This window comes from Castanea sativa, chromosome 6, assembly GCF_040712315.1.
Source record: "Castanea sativa cultivar Marrone di Chiusa Pesio chromosome 6, ASM4071231v1".
In the NCBI taxonomy this organism is placed as follows: Eukaryota; Viridiplantae; Streptophyta; class Magnoliopsida; order Fagales; family Fagaceae; genus Castanea; species Castanea sativa.
Genome location: NC_134018.1, coordinates 62,487,586 through 62,513,433, shown reverse-complemented (window position 1 = coordinate 62,513,433; position 25,848 = coordinate 62,487,586). Strand labels below are relative to the sequence as shown.

The 25,848-nt window shown below is 30.9% G+C and overlaps 3 protein-coding genes across 3 annotated transcripts; all 3 read left to right on the top strand.

Moving 5' to 3' along the window:
* Positions 1 to 1,080: 1,080 nt before the first annotated feature.
* Positions 1,081 to 6,099, top strand: LOC142638658 (protein trichome birefringence-like 43). Its single transcript, XM_075812712.1, has 5 exons — positions 1,081 to 1,387; positions 2,988 to 3,159; positions 4,824 to 4,999; positions 5,114 to 5,272; positions 5,631 to 6,099. Exons 1-5 carry the CDS (start codon positions 1,122 to 1,124, stop codon positions 5,923 to 5,925), a joined length of 1,068 nt encoding a protein of 355 aa, XP_075668827.1. The 5' UTR covers positions 1,081 to 1,121; the 3' UTR covers positions 5,926 to 6,099.
* Positions 6,100 to 13,454: 7,355 nt separating this feature from the next.
* LOC142641161 (protein trichome birefringence-like 43) lies at positions 13,455 to 20,014 on the top strand. Its single transcript, XM_075815559.1, has 5 exons — positions 13,455 to 13,786; positions 15,324 to 15,495; positions 16,259 to 16,434; positions 17,202 to 17,360; positions 19,502 to 20,014. The coding sequence occupies exons 1-5, from the start codon at positions 13,521 to 13,523 to the stop codon at positions 19,803 to 19,805; spliced, it is 1,077 nt and encodes a 358-aa protein (XP_075671674.1). The 5' UTR covers positions 13,455 to 13,520; the 3' UTR covers positions 19,806 to 20,014.
* Positions 20,015 to 20,552: 538 nt separating this feature from the next.
* On the top strand, positions 20,553 to 25,460 carry LOC142641385 (protein trichome birefringence-like 43). Its single transcript, XM_075815806.1, has 5 exons — positions 20,553 to 20,927; positions 21,739 to 21,910; positions 23,630 to 23,805; positions 24,199 to 24,357; positions 24,979 to 25,460. The coding sequence occupies exons 1-5, from the start codon at positions 20,653 to 20,655 to the stop codon at positions 25,274 to 25,276; spliced, it is 1,080 nt and encodes a 359-aa protein (XP_075671921.1). The 5' UTR covers positions 20,553 to 20,652; the 3' UTR covers positions 25,277 to 25,460.
* The last annotated feature ends 388 nt before the right edge of the window (positions 25,461 to 25,848 follow it).

Below are 25,848 nucleotides of genomic sequence, written 5' to 3'. Positions count from 1 at the left end.
TTTAACTTTGTTCTTATGAAGATACTAAAACAAGTGTAAAACGTGTTATCTTGCATACGTTTTTTCCTTTTAGGGTTACGAGAGTTTTTTATTTGAAGTGAATTGATGGAGCGAGAATGACCTCTCGTAAGATTATAGTTGAATAATTTTTTATTTTTAAAAGAAAAAAACTCTTTCTTGACGCTATAAAATTATATTTAATGATCATAATTCGACATAATAGAATTTGGGCGGCTAAAGTTAATTTAATGGTTTATGACTTCTGAAAGAAAAAACCACAACATATATAGTTAGGATTATACTTGAATTTTTTTGTGAAGATAAAAACTCTTCCGTGATGCTATGAAAGTATATTTAGAGCCCGTTTGGAATATGCTTATTTGTTTCAACTTATTTAAATTTTTAGCTTCTCTTAGGTATTATTTAAGAGTCTCATTATACTATTCAGCTAACTTTTTTTTTTTATACACTTTTAACAAAATATTTTTAATTTTAGCTAAATAAGCTGTATCCAAACGAACCCTAATAATATATCGCTTCAACCTATGAAATTTGGGCAGCTAATAAAGTTAATTTAATGGTTTATAATGACTTCTGAAAGAAAAAACCACAACCTAATTAGATTAGTTTAATACTCCACGTAACTTCAGCTGAAGAAAAAGGACGAAAAGAGAGTTTAATTTTTTTTTTTTTTTTTTTTCATTTTCATGAGAATCTAAAGCCTATAGTTAGAGGCAGTAAACTCTTAACGTAAAACATTTTGTTATAAGTTCATGCGAGGCAGAAATCAGTAAAGATTAAGAAGTAAGAGAGCCGTTTCGCTGAAATTTAGAAACAAATACTAAAGGTGTTTCAATTGATAATTTTAATGGTTTTCATGAACTGCATTTCTTAAATTTAATAATTAGTGTTAGAAATATAAATAAAAATAAGTACCGGAAATAATTAACCCCCTACATAAAACCACTTAAAGAACTTTTTTATTAGTTATAAACAAGCTTTAAGAGAGAACTTGACAAAGAAAAGAAGTCAACAAATTTAAGGTATATATATACATGTTCCAACTTTGAAATCATAGTAACTCTCTCTCTCTCTCTCTCTCACAACTACGCACTCACAACATGGGTGTTTTCTCCATCACTGTTGCAAGTCTTGTACTCTTACTTCTACACCAAGTTCATGCGAAGAATATATATAGTTTAAGCAAACATGGAAAGAATGGCTGTGATTTGTTCCAAGGGAAATGGGTTTATGACCATTCTTATCCTCACTACAAATCAGGGGACTGTCCATTTATAGGGAAAGAGTTCGACTGCCAAAAGAATGGAAGACCAGACAACCAATATCTCAAATACAGATGGAAGCCTTTCGCATGTGACTTACCAAGGTACCTACTGTTAATTTCTCACTCTCTTTGATCTGTACTCTCTCTCTCTCTATATATATCTCTACCTTAACAAAATTGTTTTGCTTCTCTAATCTCAAACTTTTCTATTGGATTGAAAGATTAGGTGTTGTGTTTAAAACCCAACACTAAGTGCGTGTTTGTGTGTATAACATATTAGCCAAGTAGCTAGGTTGCTCTGAATCACGGTGGTCCGTCGTCTGAGAGTAGGTAGCTTTCTCATGCTATAGAGCATGCTCTTCGTTATGGTTAACCTACCTGTTTTTTCTTTATTGGGCAGGACTACTCACGTTAAACATGCAAGGAAAAAAAAAAAAAAGTCACTATTTCAGAATTTGAGATGAATTTTTTTAATAAAAAAGTTTTTTTTTTTTTTTTGAGAAGGTAATAAAAAAGAATATAAGGTTAAGCTTGTTGCACATTGATTGTTTTATATAGTTTTATTCAAAAAGTAATCAACAGTCACGATTTCAACATTTTAAAGAAATATGTGTAAAATTGTATAAAATAATTTGTGTATAATAAATACAACTAATTATTATTATTATTATTATTATCATATAAAGTACATGTAACATGTTAAACATGTCAGAAGCTCATGAAAAGTCACTATTTATTTGACTTGTGAAAAGCCTGTAGCTAGTTATACATAGATTAGCGATCACCATTGAAAAATCCCGTTTCATGCAATAATTGACATTCTATTGGCGAGAGGTATTCCAAAAAACAAACAATAACAATCAAGTTTTACTCCTAATACATTAATGTCAACGCCTAAGAAAGAAAACAAAATTAAGATGGGGTCCAATACAATTGCCAAGAAGAAGGGGAAAAAAACTAACCCTTAATGAGCCAAATATTAGTTTCTTTTTGCGTGTTTTCTAAGGGATCTAGCGAAAGGCATAATTGTTGGGTTATACGTGTAAGTGAAGTTTCATATTGAATAAAAATGAGAAGAATAAGTAGTTAATATAACATAATTAGCACATACTCATTGGGCTTAGGCTTTTTAGGTTAAAGTTTTTCTCTATATGTTATATTAATTACTTAAGGAATCTCTCTAATATGTTTATTCCCCTGACAATGGAACTCTAATACCATTTAGCTAGGCTCATTTTATGTTTTTAAAAAAGTCGGCTTAATTGGTATGTTGATTTTTAGTAGGAAATACTAGTAAAATAATATCATAAGAGGATAAGCATTGATGCTTAGAGATGTTAAAATATTATGAAAAATGATAAAATTTACTATTATTTAATTAATTTAATTTTTGTGACACATAATGATTTATCTTGAGATAAGTTTTACCCTCGCCCATAATCGACTAATGCATTATAGAAAATGTGCACCGGAGAGAAGTCTTAGTCGCAAAGTACCATTATGATAACATTATCTACTTTTTATTTATTATTTGCAATTTTTTAGACAATTTTATATTCATGTTTTATCATTTAAAACACAATAAAAAAATTCTAAATGATGACTTGTTCCAACTAGTAAACACCACGTGTTGCTATATGGTTCACAAAATTATGAGTTTTGATTTCACCAACTCTATGATTTAACCCCATTAATAATGCAGTTTCAACGGAGCAAGTTTTCTAAGAAGGTATAGACGTAAGCGCATTATGTTTGTGGGAGACTCACTGAGCTTGAACCAATGGCAGTCACTCACATGCATGCTTCATAAGGCTGTACCTGGGGCTAATTACACCTTAGCCAGGACAGGAGGAGTCTCCACCTTTAGATTTCCGGTATGACTATTTTCCTTATCACCTTGTAAACTTGAACGAGTGAACTTATTAAAAAAAGAAATATTAAAAACCATGAAACAAAAAATTACAGTGGAGGTGATAAAAAAAGAGCTATTTTCTTTGGCCTGAAAAAATTTATATCCATAATCCCATGAAAAGAATGAGATAATACAAAAAGAAACATGCATGCACGAAAGCTATTTATCATATGAGAAAATGATATTACACAAAAGTTAATCCATTTAATTTTAGTTTTACCCATATATTGCAATACAATAAAACTCGTGATTTAAAGTCATGATTTTAAACTGGGAAATTGTTTTGTTTTAAGGCATGTGTGCAAAACTGTATGGATTAATGTGTGTACGTGGTAATTACACTACTCTTAGAGGGCATTTGGATTCAGCAGCCGCGTTTCCACGTTTCAGTTATCACGTTTTGCTTTTCTTTTTTTTCTTTTTTTTTTCTGCTGCAGAGGGGGACATGTGCGCAATGCATGCACTGTGCGGCACTGTGCGCGTACTGTGCGGCACAGTTTGAGCACTGTTCATGTACTTTTTCATCAATTTTTTATTAAAAATGAGTCCCGCATCACTATTCACACATTTAAAAATTATTTTGCTACAGTATTTTCAGTTTTCAGTTTTCAATTTTCAACAATAAGTTCTATCCAAACGGACCCTTAACATATTATAGTGTTTGCACTTTGCTCTGTATCTTAATAGGTGCACAAAAAGATTTTTTTTTTTTATTCCAAGTGACAAAGGTCAACTTGCTTTCATGAACTGTGACAGGTATACAAATCACATCTAGGCCACATATTGAACAAAACTTTCTTAGCCATGAATTCAATTCTTTAAAATTAATTGCACAAATCTCCGGTACACTACTTTCTGAAATGATTGCAAACATGTGAGGGGAGGCAATTGGCAAATTATTGCACACTACAAAATAAAATAAGCTTTTCAGTTTTGGATGGAACAAATTATGGATGAGGGGAATCTGGATCAGAAATCAGAATTCCATTTTAAAAATTTTTGTTTTTTCCAGAGGTAATTCAGTCCTTGAACAACAGAATTCCTCACACACACACTCTCTCTCCAACCGGCTTTATCTCTATTCATTTTTATTTTTTTCTCCCTCTAATTTGGTCGTTCTATCTCTCTCCAATCTTCAATATTACAATTAACTTACTTTCAACGCCAATACTTGAAGAAAGAGAGAGAGTAACCGAACGAGAGAATGAAAAAATTAAAATGAAAGAGAGATAGACTGGTTGGAGAGGGAGAGAGAGATTATATGAGAGAGGAAAGGGAAAAAATGGAATTCAGATGTCAAACATCCAAATTCGATTTTGGAAAGAGAGAAAAAAAAAATAGAAACAAAATATTTCTAGAAAAACTTTACAAATTGGAATCTGGATCTTGAAGGTCCAAATATTTCTCACACCTGTAATTTAAACCTTTTAAACCCCAAAAGCTTAGTTTATTTTGCCATTAGCAATAATCATGTTCCTCGATTTTGATGAAGTGTTTGCTTAATAAGCTTCGAAGGAGAAGTTAATAGATACTTATATTGTTTCTCAATTACTTTGATCCTCAATATCTAATTATCTACAACATTAATATACATTGAAGTGTTTATTTGCATCCCACAAATGGTAGGCATATGATCTTTCGTTGATGTACTCCCGCAATGCCTTTCTAGTTGACATTGTAAAGACTAAACTGGGGCGAGTTCTGTATCCTAACTCAATATCAAGTGGAAATTCATGGAAGGGATTTGACGTATTGATCTTCGATACATGGCATTGGTGGCTTCACACTGGGAGAAAACAACCGTAATGTTTCTACCAACATATACTTCATCTTGCTTAAATCTTCAGCTAAAATTACTAATTAAAAACAAGTTAACTATGACTGTGTGTGTGTGTTTAAATTCGTTTGCAATGCAGATGGGACTTTGTTCGATATGGAGGAAAAACATTCAAAGACTTAAATCGCTTAGTTGCCTATGAGAAAGCACTTATTACATGGTCCAGATGGGTAGAGGCAAATATCGATCCTAGAAAAACCATGGTATTCTTTCAGGGTATTTCCCCAGATCATATGAGGTAAGTTGGTTTTACAACATAACCTCCTCTAACTATAAATTTTATGGTACTTTTTTTCTTAACGTTTTGTCTTAATTTTTATTCTAATCAACATTATAACCTTTGAGTAGTTAGCTAGTCCTATGCATGAACTAATTTAGTACATTGAAAAAGTATAATAATGGATGAACTAGATTGGTAAACAAGACCAAAATGCTTAATTTTTTTTCTTTTTTCCTAATGGGCCAAAAAAGCTTCATATTTTATTTTAATTGCATAGTTTCACATAATTAGCTACATATATACAAAAATTTTGGCAAAAATAAATGTTTTTCTACCAAGCTCACTTACAATAACATTATTTTTTTTCTCAAATTAGTCCAAGTGAATGGGGGGATCCAAATGCGAAGACCTGCAGGGGACAAACCCTCCCAGTGCTTAGGGAAAACTATCCAGGAGGTCCACACCCAGCAGAAGTTGTACTAGAAAGGGTTTTACGTAAAATGTCAAAGCCAGTTCATTTGCTCAAGATAACAAATCTTTCACAGCTAAGAAAAGACGGGCACCCAGCAGACTATGGCTACGCAGGCCGCCGTGGCATGGATTGCACCCATTGGTGTCTTCCTGGAATTCCTGATACTTGGAATGAACTCTTATTTGCAGCTCTTAGTTAGAACTAATTATGTCAATTCCTTGTTTTTTGTGTAAGCTGATTAGAAATAAATACCTCACCCCTCTCCTGAGGCTCAAATCAAGGCCCTCATTCATCTATGCCAAACTCACATTGTGGTTAAATCAATTTCTTATCAATAAAGTTTATCTGCTCAAAAGAGAAAATATTGCAATTACTTACGTTATAGGGAAAAATGTTTTTTTTTTTTTTATAGTTTCTTGTGGTTGCTGCAAGCTGATTTAACCTTGGCACCTTAGCAATGAAAGGAAATTTTTTAAGTTGCTAAAAAGGAAAGGTAAAAGAAATTTAAATTTTAATGAGGTGTTAATGTGTTATGATCTCAAATAAATAAAAATAATAATATATGTGGATGAAATGTTGGTTGTTTGATTTATTTATTGATAGGGATAGGGTTCAACTACAGAGTACTGCATGACAGCATGAATGGCTTCTCTATCAATGATACGAATTGCAATTTATATAATTCACATGCTAGCAAGTCAATTAAAAATGAATTGTCAATTTCCTAGTGAATGATTTGTTACAAATTTAACCTAATTCCTAAATCTGTAAGAAACAAAATTAGAGAAGAAGATAAAAAGTTCATAAAAACAATCACACAATATAAAGATTTACATGGTTAAACAGCATGCTTACGTCAATAGAGTTGCAACAATTTTCTCTATATCATATATATTTATCCCAAAAACAAGTGAAAAATGGACCAAGCTCCGGTCCGATCAAGTCACAAATCGGATTGATTACAAAACGAGATTTCACATAACCCAACACAATTTTATATAGGTTCGGGAGAATTTCTAGTTGAACATATGAATTATTTTTCTAAACCACGTATGAGGTCTTTTCTAAACACACACTAACACATTCCAAACGTGTGTGTTTTGTCTCTCGTCCCTTTAATTTCATATTCACACACAGACCTTTATATGAGTTTGATTTCTTCCGTCGATCTCCACTTCTTCGTCAAAGACCTCATATTTGAGATAATATGGATATTAATATATATTTTCGTAAAGTTGTTTTAATTAGAACTTATATATAAAAATATGTTTAGGATATATACTACAAATTTATGTGGCAATAGAGTTGTCTAACCACGCTATATCGGTATCACTCACCATTCCATGAATTTGATACACAAACTCAAAACTATTTTGTAATTTATACCAAAATTGCAAATTTTGTAATTTCATTACAACGAGATATTTATTCAAAATGTGCGAGAAGATGATGAAGAAGGGCCATAGAATTCAAACGATTTGGTAGTTTTTTTTTTTTTTTTTTTTAGAAGAGACAATTTGGTAGTTTGGAGAGCTCCTAGAGTACATTAATGGGACCATTGGAGATATATATGGACCTCTTTTCTTATCAGTCTATATCACATAATTACATATTTGCACGTTTCTTCTTTGTGAGCTATTGCATTCATGTTCTTCAATGGACCTCAACTTGGAGATATGGTTTTGGATTCAAGTGACTTAAATCTCTTTCCACTAAAACTTGTATACACACCCATGAAAGCGAAATTCAACATTATTGCAAATCTCTCTTTCTGCTAATAAATAAGAGAATATGAGAAGTGGAAGATAAGATGCTCATAAGGACAAGCCAAAGGTCATCTTAAAGGGTACACTTTAATTAACTCTCAAGTTGTCTTAATTACATGCTTACTAGAGATCATCATTCATTATCAATAATATGGGCTTAATCAACTCATTAGACCATCCAATGGCTTTTTTGGTTTTCTGCTCTTAAGCTTGAGAAGGACATGAGTGAATTTCTCTACTTTTCCCTCAAATTGTTCATTCATCAAAATTTGAATCCGCATTATTGCCTACCATAGCTGCTTTCACTTGATACTGACTTGTAATCAAGATACCACGCTGCCACTTGAATTCAAATTAATTCTGCATCACGATTCAATTATATATAAAATCATGATATATCATAGAAGTTGTAAGTGCACAATCGCACCTGGACCCAAAGACAACTACGGACTCAGGCCCAATGAGCCTTAGACAATAAAATTTGTAGAGCGTGGGCTTGAAACCTAGATTAGAAATGCTGAGAACTTAATAACGGGCTAAGAGTTACAAACACATGTAGATAACAAAAGATAACTGAAAATAGGCCTCCTCGGACGTTAGCCGAGGACCACTTCTGTATTATTGCTATTTCTTCCTTAAAAGTTACAGTTCTTAGTTTCTTTCTTTGTTGCCGATCCCCCCTTTTCTCTGACCTCCACCCCTCTTAAATACTTCCTTCCCTGATACCTTTTGGACAGTGACTAGAAATTTCAGCCCTACTGTTCAGGGGTCACTTCCCCATTAATGCGGCCAGGGAGGTAGGTGCATAGCCTTTAATGCGGAGGTGGCAGCCTTTGCACTTGATATTTTCTTTAACACTGGTGCATCTAGAAGGTTCAGGGTGTCCCCTTTTAACCATTAGTCTTTCCAGAGTTGTGTCTTGACCTTCATAATGAAGTCTTGATTTCTCTTGGATCTGTCCGAGGAGAAGCTCGCTCTCGGCTGTACCCTCGGATCCTCGGCGTATGAGCCAATTTGTAGAGTTTAATTCTGGAGTAGGTCGACCCTCCATGCTACAGTCCAAAGGCCCATATGCCCATTCGGGTCCTTTTACTCCCCACAGAAGTATACATCCTTATCCATAAATAAAAGAAAGAAATGGCTCCTTCATTTAAAGCCTGTAAGTATTGCAAGTATCCGCAACTCCACACAAATGTCATTAATTGCGTGGTCCATTGTCCCATGGTTTTCTTTTCTTTTCTTCTTTTTTCTTTTTTTGAGAAAGTTATCTCTTGGTTTTCATAGTAAGTTAGTTGTAACCATTTGTGACCACTACACATTACATGAACACCTTGGGAAGAATATAATTGAGGGGTAAAAATATCTTACGGAATACCACTTAACGCAAAAGTTCAAGACCATCAATTTAAACCCAGTTATATTATATTAATTCCTCACATACTTTACTTTTTCTCCATTGAAAGTATATACTATTTTGTTGGAATTTTTTTTTTTCCAAAATAATCACTGTGGACTTTCCAAGTCTGCCTTTTGTGATGCACACGTGTAGACTCCAAATACACACACCCCGTACCTACTCCATCTACGAAGGGACCTTCATAATCTTGGCGTTAATGTAACAAATAAGCACACCACTTACCCAAAAATTTGAACTCTAGGAGTTTAGGACCAGTTATTAGTTACGTTATATTAATTCTTTACCTTCCTTCACTTTTTTCTATGTATGCCTTAACTATTGTAATAAGTATTGCATAAATAATGGTAGATATATGTTTTATTTATTCATATAAATTAGTTTGAATTAGGATGCGTTAGATTAGGTTGGATTATGATTAATTTTATTGATAGATTATAGGAAATTCGTATTTATCTTTATGTATTTGGAAAGCTACATAATGTATAAACTCAGATGTTGATAATGAATAAAGAACAATCATATATAAATTTATGAGTTGCAAATTGTTAGCTAGTCTAACAACAAGGTCCTAGACTCATTCTAAGTAGATTCATTAACTCCCTTGCTTGGTGCCCTCAAAGAAAATAACAAAAAATAAATTGGGTAAATAACAATTGTTATCAGAGCCGGTTGTGAAGGTACATTGCTCAAAGAGGTTGGAAGCTGATGTAAATAACCTAGTTTCATTAACTTAAAAACAGCAACAAAAGGAGATGCAGCAAATGCTCACTGCGATACTTTCCTACCTTGATCAAATCGCAGGTAACCAGAACCACGATCATGCAAAAAGTTCACACAACTGAGGTGAGATGGCAAGGTCCAACCATGGACTCATGACATCAAGTTGTGCTATTATTTAAAAGGTAACAAAACTCGAGTTTTTGTGCTCCAATGACAATTGAAGGTCACAGACTCACAAAATAAACTATAACTATAACATATGAAATTTACAGCGTATTTATCAAATGTCTAAATTCATTTAAACAGATTCTGTTATAACTATAACAGATTCTTAACAAACTTTCTGCAACAATTAAGCATGTGTCTAAAATATTTATTTACATGGTAAAGAAGCCTTGTTTGATGAACTCACTACATTAGTTGGCCATGTGGGATCATAGCTTTGGCCACCTCATATGCCGCATCATCATGGTCACTTCATGTCAGACTGCAACAACATGGTTATACTATTGCGTAGATGGTGGACATCGCCACATGAAATCCCTGAGAAAGTTTACTAAAAAATAGAAATTTTGAACTTTTCGCTAGAGATGTGAACTCATATGTACCCATCACTGTTTTTTCTATCATCTACAACTAGCTACGTGGTAAGTTGCGACAAAAATTGTGTAAGTTTATGGTCCTAGCTTTGTGATTTTTTTTTTTTTTTTTTTTTTTTTGTACGTGGAGGAAAAAGCTTTGGAATTTTGGGCAAGAGTTGCGCTCAAAAGGTTCGTATTTTTGCTCAATTGATATCTCAGCCCATATGTTGTTTTAAGGGGACGTCGGCCCATATCCGGTGCTGAAAGCCTCGGTACACTTGATATGCTAAAGTGCACGCCACACTAACTGACTAACACTCGGGTTGCACCATTTTTGTTTTACTCTTCTTTTTTTCTTTTCTATTTTTTTTTAATTGTTAATACCAAACTGAGTTGGACACAGAGTTGAATGAAGTTAGTAAAAACTGGATTTGAGAATTGAGATTCAATTTAGAATAAAAAGACACTGGTTTAAAAAGTGGAAGCATAATCAGAATCCAAATTAGTTTTAAATTGTTATTTAATTTTGTATTACTTGTCATATATATATATATATATATATATATTATTTTGATGTCAAATAAAATTTTTTTTTTTTTTTTGAGAATCAGATGTCAAATAAATTATTATTAATATTCGATGCTAAAATGTGAGATGACTATTTTATCGTCACATCATTACTACTACACTATTGAATGTTTCTATACGTAAACAATAATTAAAACCTAGTTAAATTAAAATAAGGGACTTGGATGAAGGCAAATGTTAACAAGCACTACATAGTGCTTGTTAAGGTTAAAACAATGCGAGTTTCGCTTAATAAAAAATTGGATAAATGGGAGAAGAAGAAAAACACAGTATAAAGCTAACTCATAACCGTATAAGGCTGCCAAAAATATTGACATAAAGTCGGGTGTTAATGAACACCTTACCATACCTGTTAATACAACCCATGAATTAATAATTTTTGGTTATTTTTAAGGGTCATGTTAATAGGTGTCCTTATAGTAATTATTAATAAATCATTTTAATAAAATTTTGACATCTCTTTCATGGAAAATATAAAAAGCAGTCAAAAAGATTAATTGTTTTTCTTTTCCTATAAGGATTTTTAAAATATATCATAAACCAATATCCTTAGGACATCTGTTAACATTTTTCATTTGTTTAAATTAATAATTTTGATAAAATAAAGTTGAAAAATAATTTTAAAAATTCATAAATTAAAATTACAAGTTCAAATGTATTTAAATTAAAATTTTGAAACCATAAATTAAAGTAAAGTTAAAATCAAAATTAACACAACAATTGAGAGAGAGATTAGACAATTTATGCACGTAATTTAATATGTTTACCATCAACAGGATGCATGCATGAAAAAAAAAGTATGTATCATAATTGAAGAATGAAACAAGATGTCTAGTCTACAAAATGATACATCATTATGCATCATGGTTGGCCACCTCATCATGGCCATGGTTGACCACCTCAGCATAGCCATGATCATCATGCTACATAATCAAACACCTCCTTATACTTGCATCAAAGAAATACTAAAAGTATGAAATTATCAACTAATTATTTTATTGGGTCTTTAATGTTAATGAAGAATTAGAAGAAGCTTATAGTTAAAAATTCTCAATATATTATAACATATATTGAAAATGAGTGAGTAAAAAATTAAGTAAAACATTTTACAATGAAAGCTTGATGAGTGGGTCAAACTACATCGAAAGGTTCAATATTGACTTCGGATTATAAACCTATTAGACTAAAATGGATTGCTATTCTTATTACTAATACACTAATTTTTTATTTGGATTCAGGCAAGTTTCCAAGCTCAATTTTACTAGATCCAGTTTTATTTTAATTGTCAAATTCGTCCTAAAAATTCAATCATTGTCAATTTTGTCCCTCATATTATCAAATGAATCAATTTAGTCCCTCCAACCAAATTTGTTAGCAAACGAAGTCATTCATTTTTTTTTTTTTTCGTAAAAAGTTAATACTCATCAAACAACAAGATATACTATATGGCATAACTCATGAATGTTTTTAATTAAAAAAAATATGTAAACAGCTCCGTTTACTAATAGACTTGGACAAAATGATCATTAGATTACCTCATTTTTTACAAAGTATAACAAAATTAAAGTTTAAGGACTAATTTGAGAACTGAGGTAAAACCCTAAACGTCAATAAAGTAATTTGAATTTTTGGCCTCTTTTTTTTTTTAAGCCATTCCAAAAATAATTAAGCATGGACTAGGAACCTAAAAAATTCAAGTTGTTAGTTGTTATATTTCTGGTTTTTAAAATTGGTTTGTGGACAGGGGCAACTTGATACATTTAGCGGGCCTTAGGCGAAAATTGATTATCTTGTTTTAGATGTAAAATTACTACTGATTAACATGAACTACGTAGTTTTTTTTCTTTTTCTTTTTTTTAAGAAATTTTATATAAAGAAAAAATATCAAAATTTTTTTCGTACTTGTTGAGGTAACAGATTAATAGTGGTAAGTAAAAAAGTGGTGTAGTAGTAAACTTAGAAAGCCATGAATAAGCTAAATTATTTGAAAATATCACTATAATTATTTTTTTGCTATCAATAACAAGTTGTAACAACTTGCTATTTAGCATTAGTTGTAAAAATATTGTGAACGCTACATTTTTCTCTATTTTTATTTGTTTTTCATCTGATAAGAAAATATTATTTTATTTATTTATTATAAATAACTTTATTGGTTAAAATTTGGGGGCTTTTTTTTTACTTGAGGTCTTAGGCGACTGCATCTCTTACTCTACCATTCAGCCGGCTCTGTTTGTTTGTGGGTTAGCTTAAATTTAACTCTAGTAGTAGTAAGTTGTAACGGGTAAGTATTGTTGTAGCATTGTTTGCACCAACAAGAATGAATAAAATGGACTCGATGGTTTAATTTTGGCTCCTCCTGTAAAATGTGAGAACAGCTTTTTCTTTCCGATATGAATGTTCGAAATCTCTATCTCTTTCTCTCTTAAAAAAATAAAAGAAAAAGTAAAAAAGAAATCTCTATCACTCCCCTTCATTTTGCACGTTTGTGTGTTATGTCAAACTCAACTACACTGTCGTTCATAAATCATAAATGAATTAACGTTGACGAAATATTTTTCAAAAACTCAACAGAAAAAACTCTTAACTAAATTGAGAAGGAAGTTTTTCAATTCCACCCCTTCTTTTTCATACCCATTATCTCATTTTTAAATTCACTTCTGAGTTTTAAAAACCCATCTCCCCTTTTATCTCTCTCTCACACAAACACACATTTGGTGCAATGGCCAATATTGCTGTTGCACTCCTTGTCCTACCATTGTTGCAGGTGGCCATTGGGGAGCACAACATTCAAGACTATACCAGGAGTTTTGAGAAGAAGGAATGCGATGTGTACCATGGAAAGTGGGTTTATGATAATTCATACCCTCTTTACGACTCAAGTCAGTGCAACTTCATAGAGAAGGAATTTGCTTGTCAAAGGAATGGTCGGCCAGACAGTCTCTATCTCAAATATAGGTGGCAACCCTCTGCATGCAACTTGCCAAGGTACCAAGCGTTAAAAGTTATAAGTTAAAACTCCACATTCTAAATTAATGGGCAGTATAAGATTTAAAATTGGAAATTTTCATCATTGAACTTCACCTTTTCTTTTTTCTAATAAAAAGTATGCGAAAAACGTTGGATTAGATTAAATTCAAAATTTTCTAACATAATATTTAAAATAATAGGTAATTTATTATGATATCACAAAAAAATGAGAAATTCTGGTAGCCTAGTTGGTTAGATACCGGGGCAATAAGTCTCCGGAAGACCGGGAATATGGGGTCTCGCTCAGAAGTGGGTAGAGTACTACTATGGTCACGCCCAAGTAGAGAAGCCACATTGGTCGCTCTCCTCTACCTATTTTTTTAACAAAAAAAAAAAAGAGTTTTTTTTGTGCTAATTTGGGAATTCATAGCTCTTCAAGCACCTAACTATTCTCCTGAGTGTGTGCAATCACTCCGTCCATGCACAACAAGTAATTATAGGGAAAAAATCCTTTTGAGTGACCAATGACTCCAAGATACTAGTTAGGAGTTTTGATCTCAAAAACACATATATCCTGTGAAGCCTTTAAAAGTTAAAACCACTAAACCAACCTAATAACCTATTAAGGTTATCCAATAGGTGTTAATCCATAAAACTATTAGGCCTAGCAAAATTAGACCCCAACTTGTCAACTTAACTCGATACAAAATCGACCAATAGGAAAACAGGTTAACCTGTATCCAACCCATTTGAAATGTCGGGTCAGGCCAAGTCAACTAATACCCAACCCATTTTTTAAAGAAGTGACTTTAAAAATAATAATTTACTTATTTTTTTAGTTGAAGGTAATATGTGGAAGATTGAATGTTCTTTGTTGGTGGAAAGAAAATTACTATTCCTTTTTTGAACTCTCTTTAATGACATGCTATCTCTTAAGTATTCCTATAGCTACAGTTTCTAAATCAACTTGTAGCATTGGTCCACAACAATTAGTATTTATGGTGATGATATAATGTACTTAAAAAAAATAATGGTCCATGAAGTGTAGCATTTTTTTGTTCATTGTGTTTGTTTATATAAATTTTTTTAAAACTTAAGAATTTATGTATTATTTAAATTTTATTTTTGAGTATATTGTTATGTATTTTCTTTGTATCCTACATGTGAAAATTTTTGGGTCAATCCATAACCCGATTAACCTATAACTTGATTGACTCAACCCACTTGCAACTCGTTTAGGATAACCCATTTTTGCACTTGAACCTAAATTGATCTATAACTCGATTAACCCAACCCGTTTTCCAAGTTAATCATATGATTTGAGAGGTTCCAATTAGCTCAATAAATAAAGCCTCTAGTCATCTAATTAGGAATTTAGGTTCAAATCTCTCATACTCTCAAAAAGAAACTCGTTGGTGTATTAGCCTAGTGATAAAATTTAATATATATATATATATATGTGTGTGTGTGTGTGTGTGTGTAATGTAAAATTTACTAAGTAAATATTATTAACATTAACGTAATTTGATTTAGTTTTTCTTATTCATTTATACAGGTTTGACGGTCTAGATTTCTTAAAGAGATTTAGAAATAAGCAAATCATGTTTGTTGGAGATTCATTAAGCTTGAACCAATGGCAATCATTGACATGCATGCTTCACACATCTACGCCACACTCTGAGTACAAGTTACAAAGGATAGGAGGCCTCTCCACATTTACATTCACGGTGAGATTACTTATTAATTGAGATAACAAAAGTTATATTAAAAATGGAATGAGTATGAGTATTTAAATAAAATAGAAGATAGAATAAATTATCTAATGTGAGTTTTTTTTGTAAAAGTAGTTGTATAAAAAGATAGAGAAAAAATTGCTTAAATTAATACGAATACTCTAATAATCAGCTTGAATCCAATTATTAGATGTCTTCTTTGAAATGAAATGATATGACAAGTTAATCCGGATGAATCTTGTATTATTACATATTAGTTACTTAAGTTACTGTAGAGACCTAAATGGGAGTCTTGCAATTCATAAAATCTCACATCGCTTAGGGAAACAAATGGGTTATGCTTATAAGGAGTGACCTCCCTTTAATGTGAAAATGCATTTTCCCCCACTATTGTGTGCTTTGGGGGAAAACAAAACCGTGAGGGTTATGATCCCTAAAGCGGATAATATTTACAAAATTAAGAGGCATTTGGTTCGCTATAATGTACTTTTGATGTGATATACATTACGATGATATGACGTTAAGGTTTTTTGTTTATTTTATTTTTCTAATATTACCGTAATTTAAAATTACAAAATATATCACATTATTTTAATCTCATCATCTTCCTAATCAATGTAATGTTGTATTTTTGTAATAAAATTACATTAATATAAAAATGTAGCATCACGGCAAGCCAAAACCCCCCTTAGGGCGGAGTTGTTACAGTTACAGAGTTTAATTTTCTCTTGAACGATTGTATGTCATTATTTTGTAGGAGTACAATGTTTCAGTGAAGTTTATGCGGAATGCATTTTTGGTAGACATTGTACACAAGAGATATGGTAGGATTTTGACACTAGACAAGGTTGATGACGAGAAAGAATGGAACGGAATTAATGTATTAATTTTCAACACATGGCATTGGTGGCAACACACCGGAAGGAAACAACCGTGAGATTTTCATTAACCCTTTCATTATTTTTGCTAATTTAAATATTTACGTAAATTACCTTTAATCTGAAAGCTTTGTGTGTGTTCATTTAAATTATATAAGTTTCTATGAAAAGGTTTGAATGTTTAACTGCAAAATTTCTAAAAACTTTGAAGTTTAAATGAAATTGTTTTGAAATTTTACATTTAAATAAAAGATAACTAAAACTAAGTTTAAATTAATATAATTTATCTTAAATTTTTTTTATTAGAACTTTAAAATGCAAATATGTCTTGTGGCCAAAAAGAAAAAAACTCTGGATTCTAATTAGTTCAATTAGTAAAATATATCGTTATCAAAAAAAAGATTTAGGATTCAAATCTTACCTATACCAAAAATGTCATCACGGAATGGGTGTCATAAGTTAGAATTTTATCATATCTATCCAAAAAAAAAAAAAAATCTTTAAAAAACTATGAGTGCCTTTTAAGTGTATATGGAACTTTTTTGCTTAAAAGAGTTATTTGCTTACGTGTCTGTTTAAAAAAGTTATTTGCTTCCTAGCCGTACATTGACAAAAATATAATTTTTTTTTTTTTTTTTGCTAAGAATACCAAAATATGCCATTGCCAATCAGTTAATTAAACTACAAGTTCTTGGCAAAAACCAAAATACAAATGTACTGATTAATTATAATTGAGGTTTTGAAAAATTATACTTAAAACAAATAATCTATGATAAGTTAACGAAAAACTCATCTTCATTGTCTTTTTGGATTTTATGATAGGTGGGATTTCATTCGAGAAGGAAAGCATATGCAGAAAGACATGGATCGCTTTGTTGCCTATGAGAAAGGGCTAATGACATGGGCTCGATGGGTGGACACAAATGTTGATCCTGAAAAAACTAAGGTTTTCTTCCAAGGAGTCTCTCCGGACCACTCCAAGTAAGTCATTACAGAAGCTAATTACCAAAATATAGAACATTTGTTAAAGATATTAATCACAAAAAGGTAAATATATAGAAATTGTTAAAGAATTAAGATGGAATTGAAACCATATGCATACACTTGTTGGAGAATTGATATATATTAATTGTGGTTCTTAGTGAATGTGTGTGCATAAATTAAAATGAAATCATTCGCAAAGACCTTCATAACCGAATAGTCAGTGTAAAATCATGACCAAATTTACAGATGTTAGATAAAATAATATCTAAGTTGGTCATCTATGAAGACTCTTTATAATAAAAAAAATTTAAGAATTTTATTTGTTATGTTGTCAATGTGGCACTAATCAAATTTTTTGTCACATCAATTTGAAGACTTTTTATAATAAAATTGACAGTTGTTTAGCATTTCCTTACAAGAATAACATTGATAGTCCTTTCATCATGAACATTACCAAAAATTCTTGAGTGTGTACGACAATTTTAGTACTTAGAAAAATTTATGAGTGTGTCTAATAATTACTAATAATCAATTTTCCTAACAACTTAATAGATTATCTGTATATATTAAGAGGATTTAAAAAGTTAGTTATTGCTTTTTTTCCTGTCAAAAATACCTATAAATTAATTAACCAACAACTTAAAAATAAGGTTAAAATAGTAAATAAGCAAAAAAAAGTTAGTTATTGCTTTTTATACTATCAAAAATATCTCTACCTAAAACTTAAAAATGAGGTTAAAATAGTAAATTGATAAAAATAATAAATTCTTACTTCTGCGTTGAAATACCTTCATGCTTTTAATAAACTTCTACCCACTAACGTTGATTTGAGGATTTTCCCTGTTTGAATTCCTTATTTTTTTTGGTTCAAAAATGCTCTTATACCACTATGTTTAAATAGAGATAAAATTAAAAGATAATTTGGTAAAAATGCAACTCTAACTCCTACTAAAATATTGTCTAAAAAATATGACTACTTTCTTGTTAATTTTCAAATTACTTTATTCACTTATAAATTAGATTTTCAAAATAAATATTATATATATATATATATATAAAACACAGTTTATTTTTTTTTACAAAATAGGACCACTAAAAAAAACTTTATTGCATGCAATTCGCGCGTGTAATGAAACTAGTATATTATTTAAAGATTTTGTTCTTATTATATAATTTAATAATTTTGTTTAATCTAATCTCAAAATAATTATATTTGTTCCTTTTTAGGGTCCACTATCATTAGGCATTGTTAAGACTTTTTTGAATAAGCACCGCATATTCTTGGTGCAATGGTCACTCCACAAGTATAAATACTTATAAGATATAGGGGTAAGGGTCGGGGTTTAAGAGTGTGTTTGTTTGGAGGTGAAATAGAGTGAATGAAAAACTTTGAAGACAAAATAAGGAGCAAAAACTTTTTAAAAGGTGTTTGGTTGGGAGAGAGAAGAGGAAAGGAAAAAAATGTGGTGGGCCTGAGTGTTTTCTCCCAGACCCACCAAAATGTTTTTCTCTCCAAAATTGGGAGAAAAATGGGAAAGAGAGAGTGATTTGTTACATGAACAAAAATGCCCCCAGTTTCTTTCCTAGCCAATGTTGGTTTTTTTTTTTTTTTTTAAATCTTTTGCTTTCCTGGGATACTTTGCCTCTTTTTTTTCTTTTCTTTTTTTTGGGCAACATTGGCTCTTTTTTTATTTTTGGGCAAACGTTGACTCTTGTTTAACTAGATGTGATTTTTTTTTCTTGATATGATTTTTTTTTCTTTAATAAATTTGGGTGATTATACTATTCCACACTTTAAAATTTATATTATAATATAATATATAATTTTAAGTAAATTAGCTATTATTAATAAAAGAGATGGTTAGTATAATATAAATACAAAAACTTAATTAGTGATATTGCACCTCAAAAAATAAGAGTACTGATTTTTAAACAAAACAAATAATACATAAAGTTATAAGATTCATATTTAGTAGTTTTAAAATATTAAAGAAGACTCCACTTGAATCTGTCGTCTTTTAAGTATAAAATGCATTAAGATCCATTCGTATACTCAATTATTTTGATTGATATTACTGTTGCTATACTTGATTTCTCGTTTTTTCCATTATCATTTGGACATGTTCATGTTGAACCAGTGGAAGTCATTGGCCGGGAAACAACAATGGAAAGAACTGCAAAGGAGAAACAAAACCCATACTTGCACCAGGATATCCAAATCGCCAACATCCAGGAGAATTGGTGTTGGAGAAAGTGCTGCATACAATGACAAAGCCAGTGCACTTACTGAATGTAACAAGATTGTCACAACAAAGAAAAGATGCACATCCATCCATGTATGGCACGGGAGGGCACAAAGGAATGGACTGCTCTCATTGGTGTCTCGCTGGACTCCCTGATACATGGAATCAACTTTTATATGCAGAACTCATAAGCAAATAACTTAGATTGTACCGTATGAAAAAATCCTTACTTGAATAAATGTTAGTATGTTGTTATAATTCACTATTTCTTTACAAATAAATTTTTCTTGTAAACAACGTTGGTCATAATACTGCTTTAACTTTTGGTTAATTGTTTGTAAAATAATTTATCAAGTGTAACCGAATACATGACTATGGAAAATAAATTTTATTTCATATTATGATAAATAATGGAATTATGATCATTTGTATTCTGTTTTTTTCCATTAAAAATGTTTTTTTAGATAACATTTTACATTTCACATTGATTCATTGTTATTGCACACTCCTTTGTTTGTTTCCACGAAAAATGTTTTGTTAGATAACATTTTACATTGATTCATATTGTTATTGCATGAGAATTTCGGCCATGATTTAAAAAATCGGCCCATTTGGTACCAACTATCATCCAAAAGTGAACACAAACTCAACTGGTTAGTTAATCGCTTGTGGAATTGTGGGTTAAGTATTAAATGGACCTGACGGTTAAATTTTGGCAGTTCAATATCATCTAAACAAGATATCTCCTCCTGTAAAATGTGAGATTTCATTTTCTCTTCACTGTTCAGAATCTCTCTCTCTCTCACACACACATTTTGCACGTTTATTTGTTTTGTCAAACTCAACTCCCTTGTCATTCATAAATGACTTAACGAAACACGAAAAAAAAAAGTCGATTGACATTGAAAAGGAAGTTTTTAAATTCCACCCTTTTCTTTTTCATACCCATTTTCTCTTTTTAAATTCACTTATGAGTTCAAAACCCCATCTCCATTTATCTCTCTCTCTCACACACACACACAAACAAACACACATTTTTTGGTGCAATGGCTAATTATATTGCTCTTGCACTACTGGTTCTACCATTGTTGCAGGTGGTGGTAACTGGGGAGCCTAACATTCAAGATTATGCAGAGAGATTTGAGAAGAAGGAGAGTTGTGATCTGTACCATGGAAGTTGGGTTTATGATAAATCATACCCTCTTTATGACTCAAGTCAGTGCAGCTTCATAGAGGTCTCATTTGCTTGCCAAAGGAACGGTCGCCCAGACAAGCTTTATCTCAAATATAGGTGGCAACCCTCTGCATGCGACTTGCCAAGGTACCATTTGTTACTGTATGTTCTGATCTAATGGGCAGTTAAAATTTTATATATAGGGAATTTTCTTTGCTTAACGTTTATTTTACACCATATGCACACAACCAATTGCTGTTGTGCACTAGTATTTACCCATTTTCTTTTGATTGTAAGTTAGTAAATTATTGTTAGAAAATTGTGAATTTAAGTAAGATTCAACCCATGAAATTTTTAATATTATCAAATTCAGGATTTTCTACTTTGACTATAATAAATTAATCTTTTTTAAATCTTAAACTATTAAGAAATAATGAATTTTCTCACTAAAAAATAAATAATAAATTTAATCATATAACTATAATCTTAACATATTTATTGAACTTTTTCTTTTTTTTTTATATATAATATTAAAAATTAGCTAAAAAACGTTGAATATATAAATAAAATCCAAAATGCTCTAACAACATAATCTTTTAGAGCATGCATAATTTATCATGATGCCGAATAGGACTAGAATATATGCTTAATTTAAACCCTTAAATCTCCCAAATGATTTAATTATTCACGTATTAGCTAGACATGAGTTTTTCTTTTATTATTCGTAGGATTTATTTATTTATTTATTTTCATCTGGGTAGAGTAAGCATTTGTATCAAAACTTTATAGCAAATAAGCTGGTCAAATAGTCGATCTTGCAAGCTAGTTAAATGATTCACATATTCTACATGAGTTAGACCCAAACCACTGTTTGAATCGTATGATTTGAATGAGGCAAGGTCATTAACAATAACAACCAACTAAGTAATAAGTTAATTTGATTTAATTTTTTTTACAGGTTTGACGGTATAGATTTCTTAAAGAGATTTAGAAATAAGAAGATCATGTTTATTGGAGATTCATTAAGTTTGAATCAATGGCAGTCATTGATATGCATGCTTCACACTGCTACGCCACACTCTGAGTATAAGTCAGAGAGGATAGGGCCCCTCTCCACATTTACATTCACGGTGAGATTACCTTTTACCTTTAATTTGATCGCATTGCCTATTTTATTCCTACCTCTAAAATACTAATATATGATTTCAACCTATTGTATGAAATTCATACAAAAGGTTGAAATTTTATTGTATCCGTTAGAAATAAGTAGTTCAAATAAATATATAACTGAAATAAAGAAATGTAACTGAATCAACATAGTTTTGATTTTCTAAAAAAAGGTACAAAGCTCACACCCATATTAAATAAAACTAATTAAATTTAATTTGTTCATCACACACTTACAACTAGGGGTGGCAACGTTTCACATGACTTGGAAGCAAAACATGAACATAATACGGTTTGTGGATTAGTGTTTAGTGTTAATCGGTTTGTGTTAAAATAGATCAATATGCTTTAATACGATTAATAATTTTGGTCAATTTTGTGTTGTCTTGCTTAACCGTTAATTAATGAACCCAAAATTACTTGATTCATATAAAAATTTTCATTTTTATCTAACATAAATTTGAACTCTAAATATAATTGAAAGTAATTAAAAAAACCTTAATGGTTATATTGAAATTCTAAAGTCCATAATCCTTTTACCCAAAACAATTTTTTTTTTTTAAATCTCTTTTTGATTTATATTTGTTAGATTGTGTATTAAACGTGTAAAAATTGGCTAGTCATGTCATATCAACATGCATAATAAACAGTTGTGAAAAGACTAAAGAGATATTTGAAACAATTATTAAATAAGTTAGGTTAGGGTTGAGCCACATATTCAAATACCCCTGTCTTAACACGACATTAACATGATCTACAAACATGAATTACCATTTACCACCCCTGTTTACAACTCTTGACACATAAAATAAAAGACCTTTCAATTCCAGTGCTGCCCTCATACACCTAGAGGGCCAATATTAAAGTGTACCTGTAAATCTGAAACGCGTATTGAATGAATAGGAGTTGCATATAGTATCTGTAGGGGTTTTTGTTGTAATAGTCGTTGTCTGTGTTCTGTTATTGTTCTTTAATCCTTGCTTATAATGATTGCTATGTTATCCATGAAAAGAAAAAAAGAAAGGTCATTCAAATTATTCAATTCCTGTACTAACTACTACGGTCCTCATACACATAGAGTGACATATTCATTTCAAGGTCTGCGAACCCGTGCATAAAAAAAAAAAATCGTACTTTATTCAGCAAAAAAAAAAAAAATTCGTACTTTTCGACATCATCGTCAACGATATTGGCATTCTTCTCAATACCATGCTCGAGGTAAAAAATTTCAGGCACGGTTACTTCGTCGATAAAGGTGTCATCACATTAATTACATACGAAAAGTTAGAAATGGTCGAAAATAAATACTTCATAGCATTTTATGGATGCCAAAGAGATCACTTTCAAGAACATGGATAAGATCTGAGTTCATATGTAATTAATGTACACAGTACACACACAAATGTATGAGAGTTTGTCGTTTGTAGGGTTGAGACTGACGTTTTGATTCAACTAAAAAATGTGAAGTGATGGGATGATTTAACGTTCCAACTGTAACTTCTTTGGAATAAAATTACATCTTTAATTCTAAAATAATTTATACATATATACTTGCATTAATTAGCGGTTACCTCAAGCTTGAATCCAATTATTACATGTCTTATATTTTAAATAAAATGAGACGACAAGTTAAAGTGTACGACTCAGAAAAGATTACTAATTACTTACTTTATGTTTTGTAGGAGTACAATGTTTCAGTGATGCTTATGCGGAATGCCTTTTTGGTGGACATTGAGCACAAGAGATATGGTCGGGTTTTGAAACTCGACAAGCTTGGTTATGGGAAAACTTGGGACGGAATTGATGTATTGATTTTCAACACATGGCATTGGTGGCGTCACACCGGAAGGGAACAACCGTGAGATTTCCATTAATTGACCCTTTATTATACAATTTTAGTTTCTTTTGAGGGTGTGTAAAATTATGATAAACAGTTTGTGTTTAACAAGTTTTACCCTTTAAGTTTAGAACTCTAAATGCAAATATTCCTTGTGATTATTTTGTATTTGGATTATCTTTATATTGAAAAACTTTTTTTTTTTTTGCTGAAAATTGAAAAAAAAAGTACAATTATTTTATACCTAAACAAATGAGATTTTTTTTTTATTGAAAGGTACCTTTAATAATAATAAAAAAATAAAAAAGCTAATTCAAACGCACTAAAAGGTTTTTTTTTTTTTAGGGTGCAACGCACTAAAAGATTTGATATATATGAATGCTTTTTCATTTTTTATTTTTGTTTTCATGATAGATGGGATTTCATTCAAGAAGGGAAGCGTCTACAAAGAGACATGGATCGCTTGGCTGCCTATGAGGAAGCGCTAAAGACATGGGCTCGATGGGTGGACACAAATGTTGATCCGGAAAAAACCAAGGTCTTCTTCCAAGGAATCTCACCGGATCATTCCAAGTAAGTCATCAAAGAAGTTCAAGTTTTTACCAAAAAAGTAAGAAAGTTTTTAAAGATTTTAATTACAATAAATTAAGTGTATGCAATTTTTTTTATACAAGATAGAAATTTTACTCAAATTTAATTTAAGTCTATATATGTGTGAATCTCACTCTTTGTCCTAGAAACTTGATGGGAAATACAAATTGTTAAAGAGATTAGATATAGAACCATATGCATCTGCAATTGTAACAAGCAATGTGTTATGACCATAAATTATTTGAATTTAGTTTAGTGATAGAATAAGGCTTCTTAGATAGATTAGTATTGTTATTTATGTGTGTTCAATTTAATTCCTATATTTTAATCAGAGAAATGTTATGTCCACAATATTTTCACAACAAATTCCAAGTAGTAAGTTGTTACTTGCTGTTACTAGTGAACAAAAAAGTCGTTTAAGTGGTGAATTCAGATTAAAAACTCATAACAACAAGCCACCTAAGATTTATTATAAAAATGTAAAAATATTATAGATGTAGAACTGCTCATACTTTATTATTTTGATTGTTGTTGTTATTATTATATATTATTTCTTATTGCTGTTATTACCATTATTTTATGGACACAATCATGTTTAATCAGTGCAAGTAATTGGGGGAACCATAATGGAATTGAATGCAAAGGAGAAAAAAAACCCGTATTTGCACCAGCATATCCAAGACACCATCCGGCAGAACTGGTGGTGGAAAAAGTGTTGCGAACCATGTCGAAGCCGGTACACTTACTAAATGTAACAAGACTCTCACAACAAAGAAAAGATGCACATCCATCCATCTACGGCTTGGGAGGCCACTATGGAATGGACTGCAGCCATTGGTGTCTTGCTGGAGTTCCTGATACATGGAATCAACTTTTATATGCAGAACTCATAAGTAAATAAGACCCGTTTGGTAATGTTGTTCTAATAACATTGTTTGTATTTTTGGAAATATGTGTGAGTGAAAAAGTGTGTGAAAATATATATAATGTTGTTTAATTTCTTCCATATGAAAAATCTTACACCATGTAAATATTGGTATATTGTTATAATTCGCTATTTCTTTACGAATAAAATTTTCTTGCAATGTAATCCTACTTCAACTTTTGTCAATAAATTAATCTATCAAATGTGACTTGAGAAGCGAAAATATAAAATTATTGTTACCTATTATGATAAATAATAGAATTAAGCTCATTTAATTGTATTTTGTTTGTTTCAGATCAAAATGTTTTTTGATAAAAAAAATTTGCATCAACTTGAATCGGGTACCACAAACAAAGTCATCAGAAAACGCTTTTTATAGTATTAAAAAAAAACAAGTTAAAGGTAGCAAAAACGTTTAGAGCGTATTTGGTAGAAGGATTTTTGTTTTGTTTTCAAAATAGTATAGAGACAATTTTCAAAAAATTGAATTTGAAACTGGTTTTCAGATAATAACTTTTACATTATATGTGTATGATTCCCACTTTTAA

Coding starts and splice junctions, on each gene's coding strand:
- LOC142641385 (XM_075815806.1), top strand. CDS start 20,653: ATGGCTAATTATATTGCTCTTGCACTACTGGTTCTACCATTGTTGCAG. Junction 20,928..21,738: donor TCTGCATGCGACTTGCCAAG/GTACCATTTGTT, acceptor TTTTTTTTACAG/GTTTGACGGTATAGATTTCT. Junction 21,911..23,629: donor TCTCCACATTTACATTCACG/GTGAGATTACCT, acceptor TATGTTTTGTAG/GAGTACAATGTTTCAGTGAT.
- LOC142638658 (XM_075812712.1), top strand. CDS start 1,122: ATGGGTGTTTTCTCCATCACTGTTGCAAGTCTTGTACTCTTACTTCTA. Junction 3,160..4,823: donor TCTCCACCTTTAGATTTCCG/GTATGACTATTT, acceptor CACAAATGGTAG/GCATATGATCTTTCGTTGAT. Junction 5,273..5,630: donor ATTTCCCCAGATCATATGAG/GTAAGTTGGTTT, acceptor TTCTCAAATTAG/TCCAAGTGAATGGGGGGATC.
- LOC142641161 (XM_075815559.1), top strand. CDS start 13,521: ATGGCCAATATTGCTGTTGCACTCCTTGTCCTACCATTGTTGCAGGTG. Junction 15,496..16,258: donor TCTCCACATTTACATTCACG/GTGAGATTACTT, acceptor ATTATTTTGTAG/GAGTACAATGTTTCAGTGAA. Junction 17,361..19,501: donor GTCTCTCCGGACCACTCCAA/GTAAGTCATTAC, acceptor ATGTTGAACCAG/TGGAAGTCATTGGCCGGGAA.